Genomic DNA, 23,168 nt, shown 5'->3' with positions numbered 1-23,168 from the left:
ATCAGGGGCGGGGGGTCATTACAAAATCTTACCGAAAATGCCGTTTTATGATGTTCACATTTTTATCACTTTATTTGCTTAAAATTCTAAAAATATATAATGTATGTTATTATTTACTAATTCATTTGAAAGTATATGCATTTCTGAACAAAACAGTGGTATTTTGAAGACTTAAAGTGCTTTGGTTTTTAAAATATGACTATTTTAGCAGAAATCTCTTGAAATCTGTGATTATCCAAAGCGTTTTAACGGCCATGTGTATTGCTAATTAAATGGATGCATTTTAATAGATCCATTCTTTTTTACTAATAAATGAGTTCAAAAATGTATATGAAATCCATATTAAAACATCTTTTTACTTGAGATTTCAATTATAGATAAATTATACATCTCATTCGGCGCATCAAGGCGGCAATGGAATGTTGGTAAACGCCAGACAACGGTTGTTTTGGCCAGGACTGGACACAAGCATTCGTCAGACCCGAGCCCAGTACAAAGTATGCAACGTAATGGTTCTGTCACAACCCAAGGAGTTCCTAATGCCGCCCTCGAACCCTGAGTTCCCATTTTAGAAGACGGTGATGGACTTTTTCGATTTACGAGGGAAGAACTACCCAGTAGATGCAGATAGATACACTGGATGAGTAGAAGTTACTCAGATGTCGTCTGGGAATGCCAAGGCAACATGTGACACCCTATGAAAGTGGTTCTGCACGTACAGCATCCCAGAGGAACTGTCAACCAATGGCAGACCACCACTTGACTCCAGTGAATGTAAGCAGTTCCTAGATAATTGGGGCATAAGGAAACGAACATCATCGGCATATTACCCTCAAAGCAACAGGAGAGCAGAATTGGCCGTTAAAACAGCTAAGAGGATACTTATTGATAGCACGGACAGTTGCAGTCGCCTATGCTATGACCGGGCAGCTAGGTCCCTACTGACTCATCGCAACACCCCAGTACAAAACCTACATATGTCTCCAATGATGATGCTCTACAGTCGCGTGATAAAGGCCCATCTCCCAGTGCTCTAGGACTGATATCAAATCCATAAACGCTGGAGAGAAATCAGTCATTATAGGGAAACAGCAGTGGCAAAAAGATACTCACAGAATGAAAGGGAATACAATCTAAAAAGTCACCCACTTTAAGAACTGAAAATTGGGGAAACGGTACAGGTTCAAAACCAAATTGGTCCACACCCACGAGCAAAGACGGGAAGGGTGATGGAAACACTGGGTAACCAGCAGTATAATGTACGCATTGATGGGAGTAATCCGTTGCAATCGCAGATTCCTCCGAAGAATAAAACCCGTGGTAAATACCCCTTGTCATTCGATACCTGAGGAGCCACCAAGAATGTTGGATACCATAGACAACCTAACAGGACCCGAAATACCAGGAGAATGGTCCACCATGGGTACGGATCAACACCAGCCCGAAACATCCAACACTCTGCCAGAACAGATGGAGGTGGATAAGACAGCATCCTTTAGGATGATGGAGGTTGAGGAAGACAGACCAGTGCGTTGTAGCAGAAGGGTGACGTGACAACCCAGGAACCTATCCCCACAAACATGGGGCACGTCGCACGACTACTCCAGGTCCTCACAACATTGGACCACAACGTGAGTATATTGTGGCCCCTGAAGGGGGAGGGCGTGTAGAGGTGGAATCGGACCTAAGACGCTCAGTTACAAGACTGGAGTGGTCTTGGCATCACACCCCCATAGAAGTAGTCTCGCCTGCTTGCATGAGAGGCAAGAGCGGGCTACTTAAACAAGACATTCATGGTAACGAGTGTGTTTTCAAATATATGTCGTCTTGCTGACACTTTACACATGCAAGTAGCAATACACACAGATGATAAAATGCTTTGGATAATTACGGATTTCAAGGGGGTTCTGCTAAAATCATCATATTTTAAAAACCAAAGCAACTTAAGTCCTCAAAATACCACCGTTTTGTTCGAAAATGAATATACTTTCAAATAAATTAATAAATAATAATGTATATTATATATTTTAAGAGTTTTAAGCAAATAAAGTGCTAAAAATGTTAACATCATAAAACAGCATTTTTGGTAAGATTTTGTAGTGACCCTCCCTCATTTATAAACGGTCATACCACGTTTCTCTTAAGAATTTCGTCATGAAATTAACTAGAAGAGATATTACTTTTAATAGATTCGGTTGTCCGAAATTCTTTTGACAGCTCATTTTTTTTGTTGTTAAAAAAAAGATTTCAACACGACGAGTTTGGAAAATTTTTTTAAAAAATTTCTTCGGACACCCACTGTTAAATAAATCAATCTTTTTATTACATTTATCCGTTAAAAATAAAAATGTAACTGGCTTTATCTTGTGGTACCGAGCAATTTAAAATCATGATACCTGGAAAAAATCGTTCTATTTTTAAAAAGTATCTAAAAACGATCTGTGGAAGCAGCAGCAGCTACTATCGCTGATATTAATTACTTTACTAAATAATGCTGGATTGCTTTAAAATTATATATTCTGATAACCAAATAGCTCTAGTTAAGCTAATTATGTTCTAATAATATGAGCTCCAACTAAATATGTAAGAACATTTTTTTATATTCATATTTTCATTTTTTTTAATTTTTAAATTTTTAATTCGTCCTGGAATAAAAGCAAAACAAAAAAAGTTTGTTTACAGTAAAGTAATTAATATCAGCGATAGTAGCTGCTGCTACTTCCACAGATCGTTTTTAACCAAGGTCAGAGTGGTAACTTCCCCACCCTCTCATAATTGCACAAAGGCCCTCTTAAAACCACACATAATTGTCTTTAGGGGAAAAAAAAAGGCGCACAGAATTTATCTCTGACAGAAAAAATGGTTAACTGCCCTAAAATGCTAGAATGGCTGAAAATGGGGAATTATTTACATTAAATTCTAAAATAATGCATGTTTATCTTTCATTAAAGTTTTTTAACGTATTCACACATAATTGCCTACAAAGGTAAAATCACATATTTTGGAGAGGCGGTCAGATGGTGAGGTGGGGTTAACAGAAGGTATTAATCTACAATATTACCAAAGAAATATTACATTTTCATTTTTAAACAGTCCTAGATTTCGATTTCAGTTATCTGTGCATATAATGCATTACAATTCAGCTTTGAGTTCTTTAACTTCTTTCTTTTAATGAATACATGGCATTTTTAAGGAATTGCAGCATATTTATGTCATTTACTGCAAATTATTTGGAAACCATTAATTTTTTGGAGATTTTCAGTAGCATATTCTAATTCCTAGCACAAAATACACTTATATGGTAAATTTCATTGCTTAATCTTCTGTTTTAACAAAGATATAGCATTTTTACTGAAAAAGTAGTGTCAAAAATGTGACAAAACGCATATGGTCTTAAAAGAGGAGAAAATATCCAAACATGTGAGGCCAAAAATAGTCATAACTTCCTTAATTTTAATTGGATTTAAAAATTTTTAAAAGATTGTTTCTTAGTTCATGAAGCTCTTTCTATTTTGAAATATTTTAAGCTATTTCAATTTTTTCATGTCTAAGTGTTTGTTAGTATAGGGCTTCCATCCTTTTTAATGGATAGTTTTATATCTATTAAGTGTTGAGATTTTAGTTCCATTTTTATTTTGTCAATAGAACAACTGGATAGATCTTTGCTTCGAATAACACTCTTTGATGTATTCATTTTTCCATGGGGATAGGTTTTAATTTTTTTTGTCATGGAATTTTTCTGTTTTAATAGAATATTGGCATATCTTTTTTTCTACCTCCACTAGGATTGTCCCATTTCATAAATTTTTAACTGCTTTGGATGTTATTTTTGTAGAAACTACCCTTTATATTAAAAATGGAGATAGTTTGTTAATGGGGAGTTGTCTTCTGCTTCCAGGATAATGAATCTTAGGAAGTTTTCCCTATTTTCAGTGTCCAAATTGGCCTCTGTGTAAGATCTCTTAGTTGATATTTTTTTTGTTAGATTTCATCGTTCCTGTTCTCCACCTACCGTGGAGTCCCATTTAATGGGAAATACGAAAGGAACTCAACCGCCCTCATAGGACAGAGATAGAGGAGCAATATAGATGTATTTGAAGGAGTCCACGGGCATTTGTTTTTCCTTCTTGCTTCACTAAGAAAATAGTAAAAACAGTCAGGAGAGAACAACAATATCATATACCTTTTTCTCCAAACCTAATGACCCTAGAGGTTTCTAGTTTAGTAGTTTAAAAAATATTTTTCTTTTTTGTGTGATACTTGTGTGTTTATGGGAATGTTGATTTTGTCTTCTGAGTTAGGGCTTGTCATGACCAACCGATTTATCAGATCAGATCTCTCCAACTGCCCATCTAGTCAAGGTAAGGGCCAAAATGATGTATTGCAAGGTCATGTCCCCTTTGTACCCGAGGCAGGGTCTGCTCAGCCCCCAAGATCCTGTTCCAAAACATCATAGGTCATCAGCCATGGCCAACAGGTGACCTCATTGAGGGACTTTTACTCTCTATAGAGGGACAGTCAGCATAATCTGATACCCCACTGAGTCAGAAAAGGAGTGTGAAAAAAAGAAAGGTGAGTAAGGATAGGGTTAGGGTTGTTTTTGTTTCTTGGTTTTGCAGATCATGATTGAGTTTTGTAAAAGAAAAGAAACAATTACATTAATGTTTGGTGCTTTTAAGTCATGTAGTCTATATCCTCAGACAGCCTGATCTGTTAGCACCAAGCAGTGGAGTTGAAGAGGGCAGTGGGGTTTTACTAAATATGTACAACTAAATTGATGTATGATTAATTGTTGTTGTTGCTGATGAATCGATATTTAAGCAATTTCGACTCAGACGATCACCTAAGTCTATCAGCAAAAAATATTGTACAGAACTCTACATTGCGAGTGAAACAGTCGCATTTGCGAGTGGTTTTTCAAAGTGGCGATTAGAAATAATGAAATGCTTATCTTTTGGCGATTGTATTTCTTTCACCGACAATCTTCCAAAGCTCACTACTGAATGAAAAATATCTTTTCCACTTTTATTTTTCTATAAAAAGGACAAAGTTAAATTATTTAAACAATAAAAGTTTGATAGAACAATATACTCTTTTTTTTTTTTAACGAAGGCTTTTTAAAAAAATATCTGAAGAAACTAGAATGTTTATATGTTCAAGTATCAACATAAAATTTGTTGTATATTTAGAATTACAATTATTAAAAGAAAAAAATCACAGAAAAATCTTTATGATGTACATACTCATCACAGAGTAAAGATGTCATATTCTAAAAATCATGTGGGTTTGGCTAGTAACTTTTCTATTTGTCTAGTAAAGGAAAATATTTAGTTGTCAAAGGTTAACTAAAGATAAGTTTGTCTGTAGAGGCCTGTTGTAGGTCCATACCTAAAAAGATAGTGGAACCTCTAGATACAAAATTAATTGGTTCCAGCTTGGCTTTCATATCTTGAAATTTTCATATCCTGAAAGACATTTTATACATAAATCGTCTAATCCGTTCCAAGCCCTATAAAAATCTCATTAAATTTTATCATAAGGGTAAAACCAGAATGAAATAAGAGCCAAATATTACCTAACTGTTAATACCTTCACTTTCAATTTATTTTTTTTATTACTTTTCTTTGACATCCAAATATAAAATTCGATTTAATAAAAAATGACGAAGATATACTTTTTAATCATTGTTTTCATCATTACTCATAAGGTCACAATCTCAATCAAATCTATGTGCACGCAGGTGCGCAGCAGAAAACGTATTCAAAATGAAATGGATTATTTATTTTCTTACAGCGATTTCTAAAAGAAATAATAAACTCCTCCACCCCTTACAAAATTAACATAGAAAATCTTTTTCAATGTATATTTTTCAAATGTGGTAAAAAATTGTAGTGCATATAAATTAAGTTTTCAATTTTTAAAAAAAATCTTAATTTAAGTAGAAAAAAATAAATTCAAGCCTAAGAAAAAATGTTTTCCAGATGAAAATCAACACAAATATTTCTAGAAAATTACTATGAATTTTTTTTAATCGAATAAAACCTGAGTTTTAAAAGATTCTTGAAGAATTATGTGCCTAAAAAATAGTCTTTCTGTCACTCGTATCTTTTGTATCCTGAAAATTCTTTCATATGCAGGAACAAAAAAATTTTCACATCACATTTCATAAGCTGAGAAATTTGTAAGCAGAGTTTTTCATATGCAGAGGTTCCATAGTATTTAGAAAAAATATTAAAAAATACAATAATGATTGGAGAAGTGATCTTTTTCTTTAAAGTTTAAATTTTTTTAACAGTATAACAAATCTATGTAGCGTAAAAGTAGTAAATCTTTGTAAAATGTAAACAAAGTGAATAGAAACACAAGTGTGTGTGTGTGTGTGTGTATATATATATATGAAATCCCTACAAACTGAGGCAATTATTTTTTTTTATATCTTCATGTTTAGTCACGCTATGTTTACAAAGGCTTTGTGCAAAGCTATCGACTACAAAATGAAACAAATACTTTTTCACTTTTTTTTTTTTCAATTGTATTTTTTAAATAAACAAATGAACAGAAAAAATGTGTTATCTATGCACTTGACATTTCGAAGGCAGGTATTTCACAATGTGGCATTCTGGTATTTTACACAAACTTCACGATTATGGTATTAATAGTAAGATTCTTGACATTATCAGATCTTTCCTTTCTGATAGAAGCTAGTGAGTAACTCTGAATAGTGCCTCCTCAGCGTTCTATTCTAGTTCAAACACTATTTCTTCTCTATGTCAATGACCATCCAGAGAATATTATTCACAAGATTATCATCTACATTGATGAGACCACTTTCTATTCTGGTGTTCTCACCTATCTTTCTGGGATCAATTGAAATATGCAGCTAATCTAGAAGTTGACTTGTGTTCAGTTATGGATTGTGGTGCAAAATGACTTGTCTCGTTTAATCCTGTTAAGACTCAGCTTGTGTCTTTCAATCTTAGATGTGTCCCTTTTCTTCCTGAGATTCTCATGAATGGATTTTCTTAGGGAGAATAAACTCTGAAACTTCTCATCAAGATTTTCTTTTCTTTGGAGTTCATATGTTAGATCATTGTTTTTTCTGCTTCACATAAAGATGGTTCTCTCTATCATTCCAATCACTTTCTCCCACCAAAGACAATTCTCTCTCTACAAATCAACTATCAGATCATGTATGGAGTGCTGTTGTCATATTTGGGCTGGTGATTTTCTGTCCTATTTGAGGCTTCTTCATAAAGTGCATATCTGTAATTTGATTGCCCTCTCCCCGCTTTCTTCTCTGCACTCTCTCTCTCTCTCATAGATGTGATGTTGCTAGTCGCAGTCTTTTCTATAAATACTTTTATGGCACGTGTTCTTAAGAATTGTTTAATCTATTCCTTTGTTCAAGTTTGTTTAATCTATTAGTCTAGTGTTCTCTATCGATTGATTTTTTAATATTTCATTCCAATAGATTCTTTTTATAAACTTTAAGTTTGTGGGACTCAATTTTTGCTGAACGGTTTCCTGCAACCTACAGCGTTGGTCGTTAGAAGTTATGTTTTTTAAGGAGCATTTTTTTTTTTTTTTACATAGGAGTCACCACCTATCAAGGCCCAGAGGTCACTCGAGGATAAGGCTTAAAGAGTGATTAGTAGTCAATGGGACAATATCATAGTAATCGTTAGTAGTGTAAATTTTGTAAATTGGATTACTTAAGGAGAACGGATCATCAAGAACTTGTTTATGCTGGATTTGAAGACAACCACATTGTAGTCAGCCGGAAAGCAGGTAAATGCAACCGAGTTCCACAGGTTTGCAGTTCTAATAAAGAAGCTTTGTTCATGGAATTTATGTTTATGTTTAGGCACAGATAAAGAGTGGGAGAAATTATTGATAGTGTTTTCAGCTAGATGAGTGCTTCTCGTGAAAGTTTAGAGAGGAGGGGACCATAGATTGAAGCTCAGATGAGCACTTGTCATGAAAATAATGATAAAGCAGACAGGCTCGCAATGTCTCTTCTTTGAAAAAGAGGTTGCAGGGAAGAGAAAAGGGCATCCCCTACGAAGCTACTAAGTCTATTTTGAACTTTGTCAAGACAGGATAAGCTGCTTCTAGCAGCTCCTGCCCAGATGTGGCAATAATACTTCATCCTTAAACGTACTTGGCTCTCATATAGGTAGAGAATTGGATCAGCAGTGAGATATTTACCGGATCGATAGAAGGATCCTACCATTTTTCCAGCGATCTTGGCAACTGACTTGATGTACGTGTTCCATTTCAGGTCAGGGGTAAAGGTCAAGCCAAGAAGCTTATCAAAACATGGAGCTTCCCCTAGACGAGAGCCACCCATATCAATTGATGCCAGAGAGGGATCAGAGCATTAATGATGTAAAGATAGGAGCTTGGTTTTAGATGCATTAAAAGTAACCAGCCACCTCCTCCCCCAGTGGACCACGCACTCAAGATCAGAGGAGAGAGAATCAGAGAGAACTTTGTCATTTACAGCCTTTGATGTGTTGCCGTAGATGGTTGTGTCATCAGCATAGATGTCAACGAACGATTTAAGTATGTGTTTTGGGAGATCATTCATGTAGATCAGGAAGAGAGTTGGACCCAGGATGGACCCCTGAGGGACTCCAGCATTAATACTATGAGCTTCTGATTTCTGCCCATCAACCACTACTCTTATGAGTCTATCAGAGATAAATGACTTAAAAATTGAGAAGACATTTCCAGCTATACCATAGCTGGAGATTTTGTGGAGTAGACCTTTATTCCATACCCTATCAAAGACCTTTAATATGTCAAGAGCAATTGCCCTAGAAAGGAAGCCTCCGTCAAGAGATTCGCTAATCCTATAATATAATCCTAAGTACATTTGCTGCAGATCTAGCAGAACGGAATCCATATTGGACGTCACCAAGAAGGTTATTTTTGCTGAGGTGCTTGACTACTTCTCTATTGAGCATTGAACCTGAGCTGCTGGGTTTTAAGGGATTCATTAAGGGACATGAACCCCAACTCCACCAGATATTTTAAAACCTGACTTTAATGAAATTTAAGCCATAAGAACAGACAGAAAATTATTTTGATTTTAAAATTTTGAACAAGTTTTGATCATTTTGAGATTTTCTTATGAAAACTTTCTGCAATAGAAATATTTATTTACTGTTGTAGCTTTACAAATCAGTAATAAAAATGCAGTGGTATAGTTAACAAAATATAAGCAAAAGTATGTTATAAAAGTAGAGATCATGCATCTGGAGACATAACTGCCATGAATCGCGACATCAATGTTTAGATTTATCTACATTCATAGTCTCTGGATAAGTCCATTATTCTTTGAATGGATAGATCAGCTTACCCTATAACATTTACTAATTTTATATATATATTTTTTACTGACCTCTCATAGTTATTGAAAATTCCAAACCAGGGGAGCTATTACAGCTAGTTATATATAGAGTGCAGCAAAAGTAATGCCTCTTTTTGCTATTTGAGTTTTCTAGGTTGAAATTGAGCTCCTTTTTAATTTAGAAATACGCCATTTTGTATTCGAATTTACTAACTGTTTTTTGTTTGCTTTATTTCAAAAATTGTTTTTTATAAAAATATTTCAGATAACTTTGCGATAACTTTTTCTTAATTCTTGATTTTAAATAAGTAAAGTATGAAAATGTTTTCAAACAGTTTGTAGAAGAGTTGTGGTAAGATTAAACATTGCATTAAAAATGTTAAATAATTTTTTATTCAAATTTAAATCATACTTAAATTTCCTAAAACTTCTGCAATTTTTTTCATTTGTTCATTATTCCTTATTTTATGTAATATAATAAATTTATGTTCAATAAAAAATAATTAAAATTAATATAAGTTATTAAATACAATAGAGGAATTACTTTTGCTGCCCCCTGTGTGTATATATATATACATATATATACATACATACATACACACACATGTATACATATATGGTGTCCAAAACTTTTTAGAACCAGATAACGATTTTATATTTAATGCTTTATTTTGATTCTAATTCATGTTGAGCCATATTGTTCACGCTTAAAGAGAAGTCATTTTTCGTCTTGTTAGAATATGCTCTACTCTTTAAAAACATTCTTTAGCATTATTAAGAATCAGATTGAATAATATGGTTGAGAATAAACTTATAGATACTAGACACAATTGATCAGAATGGGCTTCTCTAATCTAGTTAAAGTAAAGGTTGAAATGGAAAAATTGCTCAGTTACCAGAATCCTGTCCTAAGACATCATGAGTTGCCATCCATGGTATACAGGTTGCCTCATTTTTTGAGGGGATTACTCCTCTGCATAAGGCTGTAGATAGCAAATTCATGACCTCACCAACAGGGCAGACACACCTTTTTTTCTTTTCTTTTCTTTTTTTTATATGGTAGTCACCACTTATCAAGGCCCGGAAGCCACTGGGGGATAAGGGTTATTGCATGTACAGTAATTAATGGGATAATATCATAGTAATAGTTTATAGTAAATAATGGAAATTTGAAAAAGTGTCTTACTTAAGGGGACGGTTTATCAGGAATTCGTTTATGTTGGACTTGAAGACATCCAATTTGTAGTCAGGTAGGAAACAGGCAAACAGAAGAGAGTTCCACAGGCGTGCAGTTCTAAGAAAGAAGCTTTGTTCATGGAATCTACGTTTTCATTTAGGCACAGATAAAGAGTGGGGAAAATTGACAGTGGTTTCAGCTAGACGGGTGTTTTTCGTGAAATATTGACGAGGGGCGACCAGAGATTGGAGCCCAGACGAGCACTTGCCATGGAAATAACAACAAAACAAAAACAGGCTTGCATGGGAAAGAGTTTGCAGGGAAAAGAAAAGGGCATCCCCCACTAAGCCACAAAGTCTATTTTGTACTCTGTTAAGGCAGGATAGGCTGTTTTTAGCAGCTCCTGCCCAGATGTGGCAGCAGTACTCCATCCTTGGACATACTTGACTTTTATATAGATAGAGAATTGCATCAGCAGTGAGATATCTCCTGGAGCGATAGAAGGATCCTACCATTTTCCAAGCGACCTTGGCAACAGACTTGATGTACGTGTTCCATTTCAGATCAGGAGTAAAGGTCAATCTCAGAAGCTTGTCAAAACATGGAGCCTCCCCAAAACGAGCACCATCTATTTCAACTGACGCCACATGGGGTTCAGAGCGTTGATGATGTAAAGATAGAAGCTTGGGTTTTGATGCATTAAAAGTAACCAGCCACCTCTTCCCCCACTGCACCATTAGGGCAGGTCGATTTTGGAACCCCGGTGAGGCAATGGTGAGGATAGTTGGGGTTTGAGATAGAAAAGGCCTACACGAAATATTTTTCTCAAAATCGTTATCTTTGCTTAAGGAAATGACTTTAAAAGTTGAAAAATTGAAACGATTTAAAGTTTTTCGGTGAATTGTTAAGAACGTCCCATCATCAAAACAATCCGTACTGTTAAGAAAATAGAATCATTATTTGCAATATGTTTTAAACTACATTTTTAAATAAAATGAGTGAGGATAATGAATTAATAAAATAAATATTAACTGTAAAGGCAAAATTATGTTTTTTAAATAACAATGACCAAAGTTTGTTTTTCATTTCAGGAACTTTTTTGGAGTGGAAACATTTTAGATTTCATCGTCGCAAAACACGCTCGTTATTGATATTGAAAATTAACGCTTGTTTATTATTTAATTTGAAAACATTACGCTTTAGGCTTAATTATTTTGAAAGGAAAAACGAAAAAGACTTGTTTAAAATATGTATTATTATATTTCAAGTGTCTGCAGTGAATTTAAACATATTTGTTTTATCTTTTTTTAATTTGTTTTTTTATTAGGTTGGCGCAAAAAAAATGGCATTTTTTGACGTTCGTTTGAACATCAAAAACATTATTTTGCACCAACATAATATTTCACATCAAATTCTATTTGAAATTTTTATTAAAATATGGTAACACTCCAGTTTTATATTAAAAAAAAAAAAATAGTCCATACAAGTTTATTCTACACATTCTTTACGAAACATAACTACGTAAATTTTCAAGTTTTTCTACTTAATAAAAAATACTTTGCAGAAAATTAGTGTCAAATTTTAATTTCTTTTATTTTTAGGGAGTAATTGTTTTTAAGCAGTGTTTTTCTTCTAAAATTATAGTTTTAAAATCAGATAACCCACAAAGGTTAATATGAGTAAATAAGGAAACCCCTTTAAAGGTTTTTCGTTATTTGTGCTTCTATGTTATTGTGCTAAAATAACTTTGTTATTTAGAAAGCCATTCTTAATATGGGAAAGAGGTTGTATTGTAACTATTCTGTACTTTCACCTAAAAATTTAATAAACAAAAATATCATAAAAATTAAATTTAACTTGAAAATAATATTAAAAATAGCATAGTAACATAGATGCAGAAGCACTGGTTTTTCAAACACTAAACACTCATTTAAAATGGCACAGCTACAGCAAGAATAAATCTCTAAAAAAATCTATTAAATGTTATCGAAGGAGGAACTGAAATCTGCTAAAAATGTCTAAACTAAACACAACTATGCCTCTGATTTGGTTTGCTCCTCTCTCTTCAATACATCTAATTGAACTCTACAAAGTTTTTTATTATTTCTTATAACTAGCACTTATTTTTTTATGTATGAAACTGGAACATAGCCTAAAACAGTTTCCTTCAGTTACAATCCATTTATTTATTTTACTTTTCAGATTAGAATGTCAGTAGCACGACATTCAGTTTTAACCCGTGGTTCACAAAATTTGCTGGTCCACCTCGTCATTTAGATGAAACAGCACCCCAACTTCACAAGTCATCCAGTTTAGTTATTTCCTCGAAAACAGTTATCCCACTTAAAAAATAGTGAGATTTCTAAGTTAATTGCCCAGGAAATAATTAGTATTCAACAAACAGTTAATCCACAAATACCCTTGTTAAGGTAACATTATATAGGACAGAAGGTCAATATATTTTGCTATAAGAGAGCCAAACAGATTGACAGGAAATCTCTTGCAGCAATCAAAGTGAAAAGAATGAAGAAACAGCTAGACAGACTGTTTGATATATCTTCTTGTAGCTGTAAACTTTTTGCCTTGAGATGTGATGACTTTGCAGTAAAGTGCAAGACAGAAAATTGTCAAACAAAGCACATAATCTGCACTTGTCCTCCTAACAAGGAGGTAAAATTAATTCTATAGATTCACCTGCAATTATGTTCCTTTTTTGTGGAAAATAAAATACATTGGTATTTATTATGTAATCTGGCTCTATTATTAAACATGCAAATTTTCCAATTTTCAAGTTCAACTAGAAGAACTGCTATTTACAGCAATTTTTAAATTAATTGATGGAACAACAAAAAGCCTAATGACATTTACTGGTCCTTTGGGGAAACTTTGTATCAATAATTATCAAGATTTGCCTCAAGTAGAATCCTAAAAAATTAGTGTCCCCTCCCGATCATCATTATCTGACAGCAGAAGAAACAAATAATTTAAGTGTGAAGACCAGAGGCTACTTTTGGAGTATGCTGTTGGCATTTCTTCTGGAGAAGTTAACTTCGAAAATTGGGCCCTTGAATCAAGGAAGATGGCTAACATAAGTCCCAAGATTAATGTGTTTATGGACTAAAGTTGTCTATCCTCAAACACTATGATAAATTAAACATTTTGGTCAAATTTATCATCCAAGTGTATGCAGTTTGAGATCCAAACCGACAATATTTTTTTTTAACCAACCAGAGAACAAAACAGTTAACTGAAATCCAAATTACTGTTTTAAACTGTTCAATATATAGTGCTTTTGCACTACTTCCGGAAAATATAATATCGATGATAAACTCAGATGAATTGGATGTGAGAGAAGAGGGCATTCAAACGATTTTGTCCATTAGGTAAATAAATATTTATCCATTAAATTTTATTAGTTTTCTTAATTTACCCAAACAATAGTTAGTTTTTTATTCATATTACATCGCAAAAATATAAAAAAAATAAGTGTTTTCAAATAATTGTTTTGTTTTGTTTTTGTGTTGTTTTTCCAGAAATAGTGAACAACTAAAAAAAAAAAAAAAAAAAAAATGAAAAATATTACTGCTCTAAATTTTGCAGCCACACACTGGTCGAATTTGATTGATTTTTCTCAAAAAGTTGTATATGGGCAGGAAGCAAGACACAGACACATTATTACAAAGTCATTGTGCCAGCAAATTAGACCTTCCTTTTCCTCAAAAGGAAATTATACAGAACAATTTAGTTCTATAAGTTTATATTATTGCCTCTAATAAAAAAATTAAAATACATGGTTCTGTAACTTGTATCAAGTTGTTATATTGTGAAATACATCTCCACATATCTTTTTGAATTGTGAAATTTAAAAGACTTAGTTGCTAATTAGCTTTTTTTACAATTTTTGTTTAATCAATGCAGTAAAAGTTGAGATATTTTGCTAGTTGTGATTCATAATTAAAATTATAATTCATGTATTTATTTTTCTTTCAATCTATTTCATATAAATATATCAATTTTAATTGAATATTTTATAAAAATAGTGAAATTTCAAAGTCAGTGTTGTAAAAAATACAATGAAAATGAAGGATTTTTCAGCATTTTTCTACACGATTTTTAAAATTAAATGCTCACTTTTCTGTTCAAGATGGAAATCTAATTTTTGGTATATGTTCTTATCACATCAAATCCCAACTATCATCACCAGTGCCATGTTGACTTTCTGAGAAAAGTTGCAAATCGACCTGCCCTACTGTACCATGCACTCAAGATCAGAGGAGAGAGAATCAGAGAGAACTTTATCATTTACTGCCTTTGATGTGTTGCCATAGATGGTCGTCTCATCAGCATAGGTGTCAACGAATGATTTAAGTATGTGTTTTGGGAGATCATTGATGTAGATCAACAAGAGAGAAATGATTTAATGATTGAGAAAACATTTCCAGTTATACCGTAGCTGGAAATATTGTGAAGTAGGCCTTTATACCATACATTGTCGAAGGCCTTTGAAATATCAAGAGCAATTGCCCTAGAAAGGAAGCCTTTGTCGAGAAATTCACTAATCCTATGAGATATAACTGTTAGCACATCTGCTGTAGATCTCGCAGAACCGAAACCATATTGCATGTCACTAAGAAAATTATTTCTGCTGAGGTGGTTGACTACTTCTTTATTTAATATGGATCCCAGCAACTTACTCATGACACACAGAAGACTTATTAGTCTGTACTGAGAGGACTTATCACCTGAATTCTTAAATACAGGGCATACTGATGAGGTTTTCCAACGCTTAAACAGTTTTGTAAGTATGGGGGCAAGTTCTGGTTGAAGCTTTTTCAGCACTATAATTGGAATGGCGTCAGGGCCAGTTGTTTTACTGAAATCTTTGTCTATATCAACTACACCACTGTATTATAGTAAAGAATGGGATGGAGGTCATATTAAGCCATTCACAAATAAGAAAACAGAAAAGCAAAAACTTACTGAGATTGGGCCTTGTTTGCATCTCCCCCTTCAATTGAGTAGTAATCATTACCAAAAAGACTAGCACGTGAAGTAAAAGCTTCTTCAACACCCTAAAAGAAACAGAAAAGATAAAGGAGAATATCATTTTTTTAAATGAGTAATTGTTGCGAATTTACTCATTTTATAATATAACATTTTTAAATTGGGTAAGCCCAAAAAGATTCTTTCAAATCTATTTCATATAAATTATCAGAGTTAAATCAGGGGAAGCAACTCCACCTTTAAAGAAAAGAGTTAGTTCCCCTTGACCATTATTATGGTCCTAACACGTAATATTTTATAACCTTCCACATTAATCTTGCGCTAGTATGTATACGTTATTGATTAAAAAAAACTCCTACACAATTATGTATTAATTTTTTAAAAGAAAAAAAAGTCTTGCACATTTTCGGGGGGGGGGGGGGGGCGACGATATAGAAATATTAAAATCTGGATTTAATAAAATGAGAGGGATATATATAGTGTAAGGTAGTTGAGAGCATATGTTATTTTTACTATAGTAGGAACATTATTTGATTTATATTTTCTATATTTAAGAATTAACAATCTGCTTATATAGTTATACAAAAACTACAGTTTTTATCATGATTGGATATAGTCATTTGGGAATAAAATATTTTTTAAAAGTCACTTAATTATTTATAAATTTTACAAAGAGTTAAAAGTCTTAAACGGAAAGGTATCACCATTATCAAACATAAGAAATATTATAGGCACACTAATGGCACTAGAATACTTGGATTTATTTGGCAAATACAGCAGATCATTGGTGGTAATCCTAGACAATTCATGCATTTGATTACAAAAGAATACTGCTTGTCAAAAGGAACAATTTGAAATGTTGTCGACAATGGCATCAGATAAAAGTCTTAAGTGATTAGTAGAGATCATTTAAGATCAGAAAAGCTAATATAAAAGAACTACCACAGCAAGTTCACAGAATGTTGAAATAGATGTGGGAAATTTTCATCATTACACGATATTTCGTCTCTTAGTTCACCCTATCTCAATCTTTTGAACAATCTTGGAACAGAGTTGAGAAAAAAATTGATAAACACCCTCATAACATTAAATAATGCCTAAAAAGCTTCATGAAGTAGGACTACCTAATTCTGGCATGTAGGGGATTCATATTTCACATAAAAGCTGTTATTGAAGGTGAAGAGAAATTTAATGAATAACATTACTAAATGATATATTGAAGTCTCCTCTATTATATGGAAAAGAACATTTTTCAGTAAAAAGACATTATTTGTTTCCAAGAGTCATTTTCATGCATGTATAAATCTGTCTTCAAGTATATTACACTCAGCAAAAAACCTTATGTGTTGTTATGCATTAAATCTATGTCTCAAATTTCAGAATAATTAGTGAAGTAGTTTCAGGGTTCACTTCACATGTAAAAACAAATGATAATTCATTTTATATGTAAAATAACTATTCTGGTTACATGAGATATCGTAAATGATGGTAATGTAGGGAATACAAAACAGTGGTCAATGTGAAAGGGCGTGTAACACAAAAGTATTAAAATGGGAAAAAGAATTACATAAAATATTCAAAATGTTCACACTGCCAGTTTCATAACTATTTCACTTTTCAAATGTGTTACTCTTCTTAAAATTGGCTTTTTGAATGCTGTATCAGTTGCTGTTAACCACAAAGGTGAGAAATGGAGAGATCATGTTGGATTCTGTAGCAACATTTTACAAATACTAATTGTCAGCATTAAATATTAAATGCAAATACATTTATAGAGCAATAGCATAATAAACTTATATAAGTGTATGAGAAGGCTGTTAGCAATGTAGAATACTCGGGTATTGAAGTGACGTGACAGATGAACAAAACAAACGAAAGTCTTATTAAGACTATAAATCTTTGTATATCTATTTTTCATAATAATCTATATAAATAAAACAATAGACGTATGGATGTGAGCCAGTTTGTATGAAAATATTTAACCAATAAACTCTTAAACTACTGGTCACATAATATTGAAATTAACAGGAAATAGTTGTAGTTGGCTCCTACTCGTATCTAAGCATTGGGTCCTGTCGTGAGGTGGGTGGGTGCCTATGTGATACATGGCTGTACAGTCCAATTCTATGGCGGAAGAGCCGAGGGGAGGGAAATGAGTTTGCTCTCACTCTCTTCTCCTTCTTCTCCCAGCCTCTTCCTTTTTTCTCCTTCCCATCTCAAAGTAAGCACTGCCACGGTGTACAGTGTTCCTCCACGCCTTCCTGTTCCTGGCAGCCTCTTCTCACAAGGAGTGGTCAATGTAAGTTGCTGCCAGAGTGCGCTTCAGCTGGTCTTTGTAGCATATTTTTGGTGCTCCTTGTGGTCTGGTTCCTTTTGCCAGTTCTCCCTACATCATTCTGTTGGGAAACCTTGAATTTTGCATTCTGTGGGCGTGGCCTGCCCAGCGGAGGCGGTAGCGGATAATAGTGGCCTCAACACTTGTAATTTTGGCACATTCTAGTACCTCAGAGTTGGAGGTATGGCTCTGCCAGGGTATTTTCATAATTTGCCTTAATTTTGTTTGTTGGAAGCATTCCAGATGTTTTATTTCACTTCTGTATAGTGTCCACGTTTCACAGGCGTACAGGAGTGTTGAGAGGACAACTGCCCAGAACACCATTATCTTTGTGGTCATCATAAGTGTGTGGTTGTTAAATACGCGACAGTTGAGTCGTCCAAATGTAGAATGGGCTGCCCTTATTCTGTTCTCCACGTCCTTCTTGCATTTAGGAGTAGATGTTAAAATGCTTCCAAGATAAGAGAATTGATCTACCTCCTCTAGTGGTTCGTTGTTAATTGTGATATTAAGGGCTGGGAGAGTCTGTCCTGGCGGATGTTGGACGAGGGTCTTGGTCTTGTCAGTGTTGACCTGCATCCCAAACCTTTCATATGTATCTCACGAGGACAGCCCACATGGCAGGTCGTGGCACTTTATCAAAACCTTTTTTAAGGTCCCAAAAGATGAACATCATGGGCTGTTGCTGTTCAAGGCTTTTCTCCTGCAGTTGCCTGACACAGAAAATCATGTCTACTGTCCCCCGGGAAGGTCGAAACCCGCACTGGGTCTCCGGCAGGACGTCCTCTGCAAGGATGAGCAGGCGGTCAAGGAGAATCTGAGCGAAAATCTTATTCGTGATACTAAGCAATGATATTCCCCGGTAGTTGTTACAGTTCTCCCTGTCCCCCTTCTTGAAGATGGTAATGATATTAGCATCACGAAAGTCGCTGGGGAGAGTCTTGGTCGCCCATATTTTTAGTATCAGGAGCAGCATCAAACGATTTCTCAGCTCAGGGCCACCGTGAGTGAGGAGCTCCAGCGGGATGTTATCTGGCCTTGGGGCCTTACCGGGCTTCATACGTTTCAGGGCCCTGTTGAAGTCCTAGATGGAGGGTGGGAATGCCATCAAGAGATGGACGGGATGCTGTGGGGTCATTCTCAAGAGATCATCTGGGGTGTCAGCATGATCATCAAGGACACCTCCATCTTTCCAGGATGCCCTCACAGTCAGAGATGGTCGTAATCCCATTTGCGTCCTTTAGGCTGCCTACTGTTGATCGTGTGGGACCAAAAATTTCCTTCGTTGCTGCGTAAAAACTGCGCAGGTCACTGGATCTCAGCAGCTTTTCTCTGCCACCAGATGTTCTGGGCTTCACGAATCTTTTTTTGGCAGTCTGCTACAGCTACCTTGTGAGCACGTTTGTTGGCAGCTGTAGGTTGGTTCTCTGAAATCAGACGTGCTTGACGTTTTGCTTCAATGAGACGAGAGATGGTGGAGTCATTCTCATCAAACCAGTCCTGCCTTTTCTTGATGGTGTGACCCAGTACCTTCTCTGCAGCACGGGTCAGGGCATCTCTGAGTGTGGTCCATTGGTGCTCTACTGTCGCCGGACTCACGGGCTCTGCGAGGTGTCGTTCGCAGGCCTCCCTGAAATTCTGTGCCAGCTGTGGGTTGTGGAGTTTGCTACAGTCAAAACGTTGGTTTGGCACGCTATTAGGTGTCCTTTTGGGTGGTCGAATGATCATCATGGAAAATCGGGAGATCAGGAGTCCGTGATCCGTCCAGCAGTCATCCGCCCCAGGCATGGATCGCGTGATATGAACGTCTCCTCGGTCTCTGGTTCTGGTCAGAACGTAGTCCAGGGTGTGACAGTGTTTGGATCTGGGGTGTCTCCATGTGGTCTTTTGTCGTTTGGGTAGCTGAAAGATTGTGTTGGTTACCACGAGTTGATGTTCTGCACATAGACCCAGTAGGAGTTGGCAATTGGCGTTACAGCTTCCAATGTTGTAGCGGCCGATGATTCCCTCCCACAGGCGGTGGTCCTTGCCTATTCAGGCGTTAAGTCGCCCAGCACAACAAGCTTGTCATTGACGGACACTGTCTGGATGGTGCGGTCAAGCTGGGTGTAGAAGGCAGCTTTGTCTTCATTGGTAAAGGTTAAAGTCGGGGCGTAGACTGAAATGAGCATAGACTGAAATGAGCGTAAGGTGTCTATCCCATGTGATGGGGATGCGGACAGTCATCAGGCGCTCACTGATGGCCTTGGGAACAAGGTTGTACTGCTGCACCAGCTGGGAACGGATGGCAAAGCCAACACCGTGGATGCGTGGCTCCTCTGGGGCCTGCCTCTCCAGAGGATGGTGTAGTCCGTTCCAGCCTCCCTGATGTTGCCCCCTTCGGGGAGTCGGGTTTTACTTAGAGCCACCACATCAACATGGAAGCGGGCGAGCTCTTTGCAAACGAGGGCTGTCCTTCGTTCTGGGCAGTTCGTGTTCGCCACATCTTGGAGGGTGCGAATGTTCCATGCACCTATGGTTAGAATCTTGTTTTTGCGACCACATTAATGGGATGTGCACGGTAAGCTGACCAGACAGGTTTTGCTGTGACCGAGGTTTACCCCACCTTTTCTAGAGGTCTCCCCATTTGGGGTGGGCTGAGGTGGTCCTAAACAGGCCAGCCCAGTCACGGATATAGCTGCTGAGCTCTGGTGTCATGGCACTGTCACCAGAGAGTGACCATCTTAGATCTGTCGCCTGAGTGCAGTCGTGGGCTAAGGGCTTTCAGCTTATCCAGGCCTGCTCCCTTCACCCACAGCACTGTCGCCTCAGGAGTTATTCTATTTCTTTGTTTTTCTAGGGGTTGAAGATGACGACAGAATGCCAGTCGCTAAAGTATTTTGTTTTAGGTGGTTGTGGCTGTACGACTGCCACGCACACACGCTTGGCCCAAAATCGTTTCACTGCAGATCAAAACAGATGAGACAGGCAACTTCTCCAAAGTTGGCTGCCGGGTTCTTAGTTTATCAAGATCCGTCTTGTCGCCTGTCCGACAGGCGCTGCCCTCTTCCGTTGGAGCTGGGAAGCTCCGTCGTTGAGGCTTTTGGTTTGATTTTGGGGTTTTTCCTTCCCCTAACCTTTGCCTAAAGAAGCATACCCTACAAGACAGCAGGGTACATATATATATATGTGGAGCTAGTTGACAGTTGACCCCAAAGAGGGTTCATCTGCCCTTTGTGAGGTCTTGTTTTTAATCATTCTGGGAGACTAGCCACCCTCCTCACCAGGCAAGCGAGTGGGAGAACCAGTTTAGTCGCCGGTAACCCAACCATGCAGCAGGTAGTACTGGTTTACATGGTACCAATAGCACATTACATGACCTGACCCAGTGCATATATATATATATATATATATATATAAAAAATAAAAATTACAATAAGTTTACCAAGGTAATCAAAATGGTAAACTTAAAATATATTATAAATATTAAAGAGTTAATATTTACAAGTAAAATAAACTCATATATATATATATATATATATATATATATATATATATATATATATATATATATATATACATACACACACACATATACACGGTGCTAGTTGGCCGTTTACCCCAAAAAAGGGTTCATTCGCCTTTTGGAAGGGCTTGTTTTTAATCCTTCAGTGAGACTAGCCACCCTCCTCACAAAACAAGTCTGGTGGGAGAACCAGTTTAGTCGCAGGTGACCCGATCATGAGGCAGGTAGTACTGTGTTACAGGGTACCAGTAGCATGACCTGACATAAAACAGGAAATAGTAATCATACACAAAGGATGGTTTATAACATGTAAAATCTTTGTTTGGATGGATGAATAACGCACAGAAATATGTCGGCAAGTTGAAATGCTAATGTTCGTTTCAACTTGCTGACATATTTCTATTACTTTTGTGCATGTGCAAATGCATTCATAATTAAAGTAGTTTAATTTTGAATTTTACTTATCTATCCGTTGATAGCTTAAACGGTAGGGAACATGGCTGGAGTGCTAAATGTTTTGGTTTCGATTCTAGCTAATGACACCAAAGTTATTTTTAATTTAATCTTTTGAAATCAGTACTAGATATTAGGTACAGTATAAATATTCAATAGAAAATTGATGCTTTAATAATAAATACAAAATCTGTATGAATTAAAATATCATATTTAAGCGTATTTTACAACTGGGCAAGGCCAGGTTTCCCCCCTCCCCCACTAGTTAACATTTAAATGCTTATGAAGAGAGCTTGAATGCCTACTTGACACTAGTGTCTAAGGTCCCTCTACTGTACAAGGGTTTTTCAGGACAACTTGGCATGAGGATAGTTTTCCCTACATGTCAACCCTGACTAAAGATTTAGAATCATACAGTATTCATGGCCTAAATAAGATCTCTTCAGTATAGCTAACAAACACCGGCTTTTATGAGAAATGCTGCACCTTCTTAAAGTGATGTTACTTCATGTAAAAAAGATACTCCACCAGACTAGATGAATTCCTATCCTAGAATCCAGTAAGAGCATCTGTTTTCAGTGCTCCAAAATAACTTTTTCGAGGTGTTAATTAGGATATTTCCCACTTCAGGAAAACAGATAGCTAAGCGTTCCAACTTGCTTTTGGTTGGGATATTTTTTCCTGCGGCGTTGCCATATTTGAAAACGCATCATGTTGCTTAAGGATTCCACAGAAGAAAAAGACTGGGCTCTGGTCGGAAGGTGTCAGGGTGAGGGAGGGGATTTCGCCTTCTGTTTTTTTTTCTTTCTTTGTTTTGCATCTCGATTCTAAAAATAGAATTGACGAAATCGTTCCTTTTCTTTTTCCGTGGTTGATGAAATATTTCTAGCTGGTTCTTTCTTTGTTTTGCATTTGGGTCTAAAAATAGAATTGACAAAATCGTTTTTCTTTCTTTTTCCGTCACTGATGAAATATTTCTAGCTGGTTGAATCTTTGATTTCCAAGATCGGATAACAGTGTAATAACTGTTCTGCTGCTATACGACACCTTTTCTGTGCTCGGTCAGTGGAAGAGAATTCCTTCAGACTGAATTGAATGTTAGGTTTTTAAAAGGATAGGGAATTAGTGGATTCTCGCTCAGTTCGAACATACAATCAAGTGTTTATCCTATCACTAACAGAATAAAGAAGAAACATACTCGATGTCGAGGTGGACGTTTGTAACACTATGTATCTCATATAAAGATCAAATGGTTTCCAAGAACTTTCACTGATGTAAAATGAAATAAACATGAAATCAGTAAATATGGACTTACTGTTTGATATAACTGGGATGGTAA

At 35.9% G+C, this 23,168-nt stretch overlaps 1 protein-coding gene across 9 annotated transcripts in view; it reads right to left on the bottom strand.

Moving 5' to 3' along the window:
• LOC145249680 (uncharacterized) overlaps positions 1–23,168 on the bottom strand; it is a 103,035-nt gene that overhangs the window by 18,525 nt on the left and 61,342 nt on the right. For all 9 annotated transcript variants that reach the window (XM_080111470.1, XM_080111471.1, XM_080111473.1 and 6 more), the window contains exon 10: positions 15,513–15,604. In XM_080111470.1, coding sequence (XP_079967596.1) covers positions 15,513–15,604 — 92 coding nt within the window. The remainder of the gene's footprint in view (positions 1–15,512; positions 15,605–23,168) is intronic.

The sequence above is a fragment of the Euprymna scolopes genome, chromosome 28 (assembly GCF_053919585.1).
Source record: "Euprymna scolopes isolate OS-2025 chromosome 28, ASM5391958v1, whole genome shotgun sequence".
NCBI lineage: Eukaryota > Metazoa > Mollusca > Cephalopoda > Sepiida > Sepiolidae > Euprymna > Euprymna scolopes.
The sequence above is the reverse complement of the archived record's forward strand: the minus strand, read 5'-3'. Positions and strand labels throughout refer to the sequence as shown.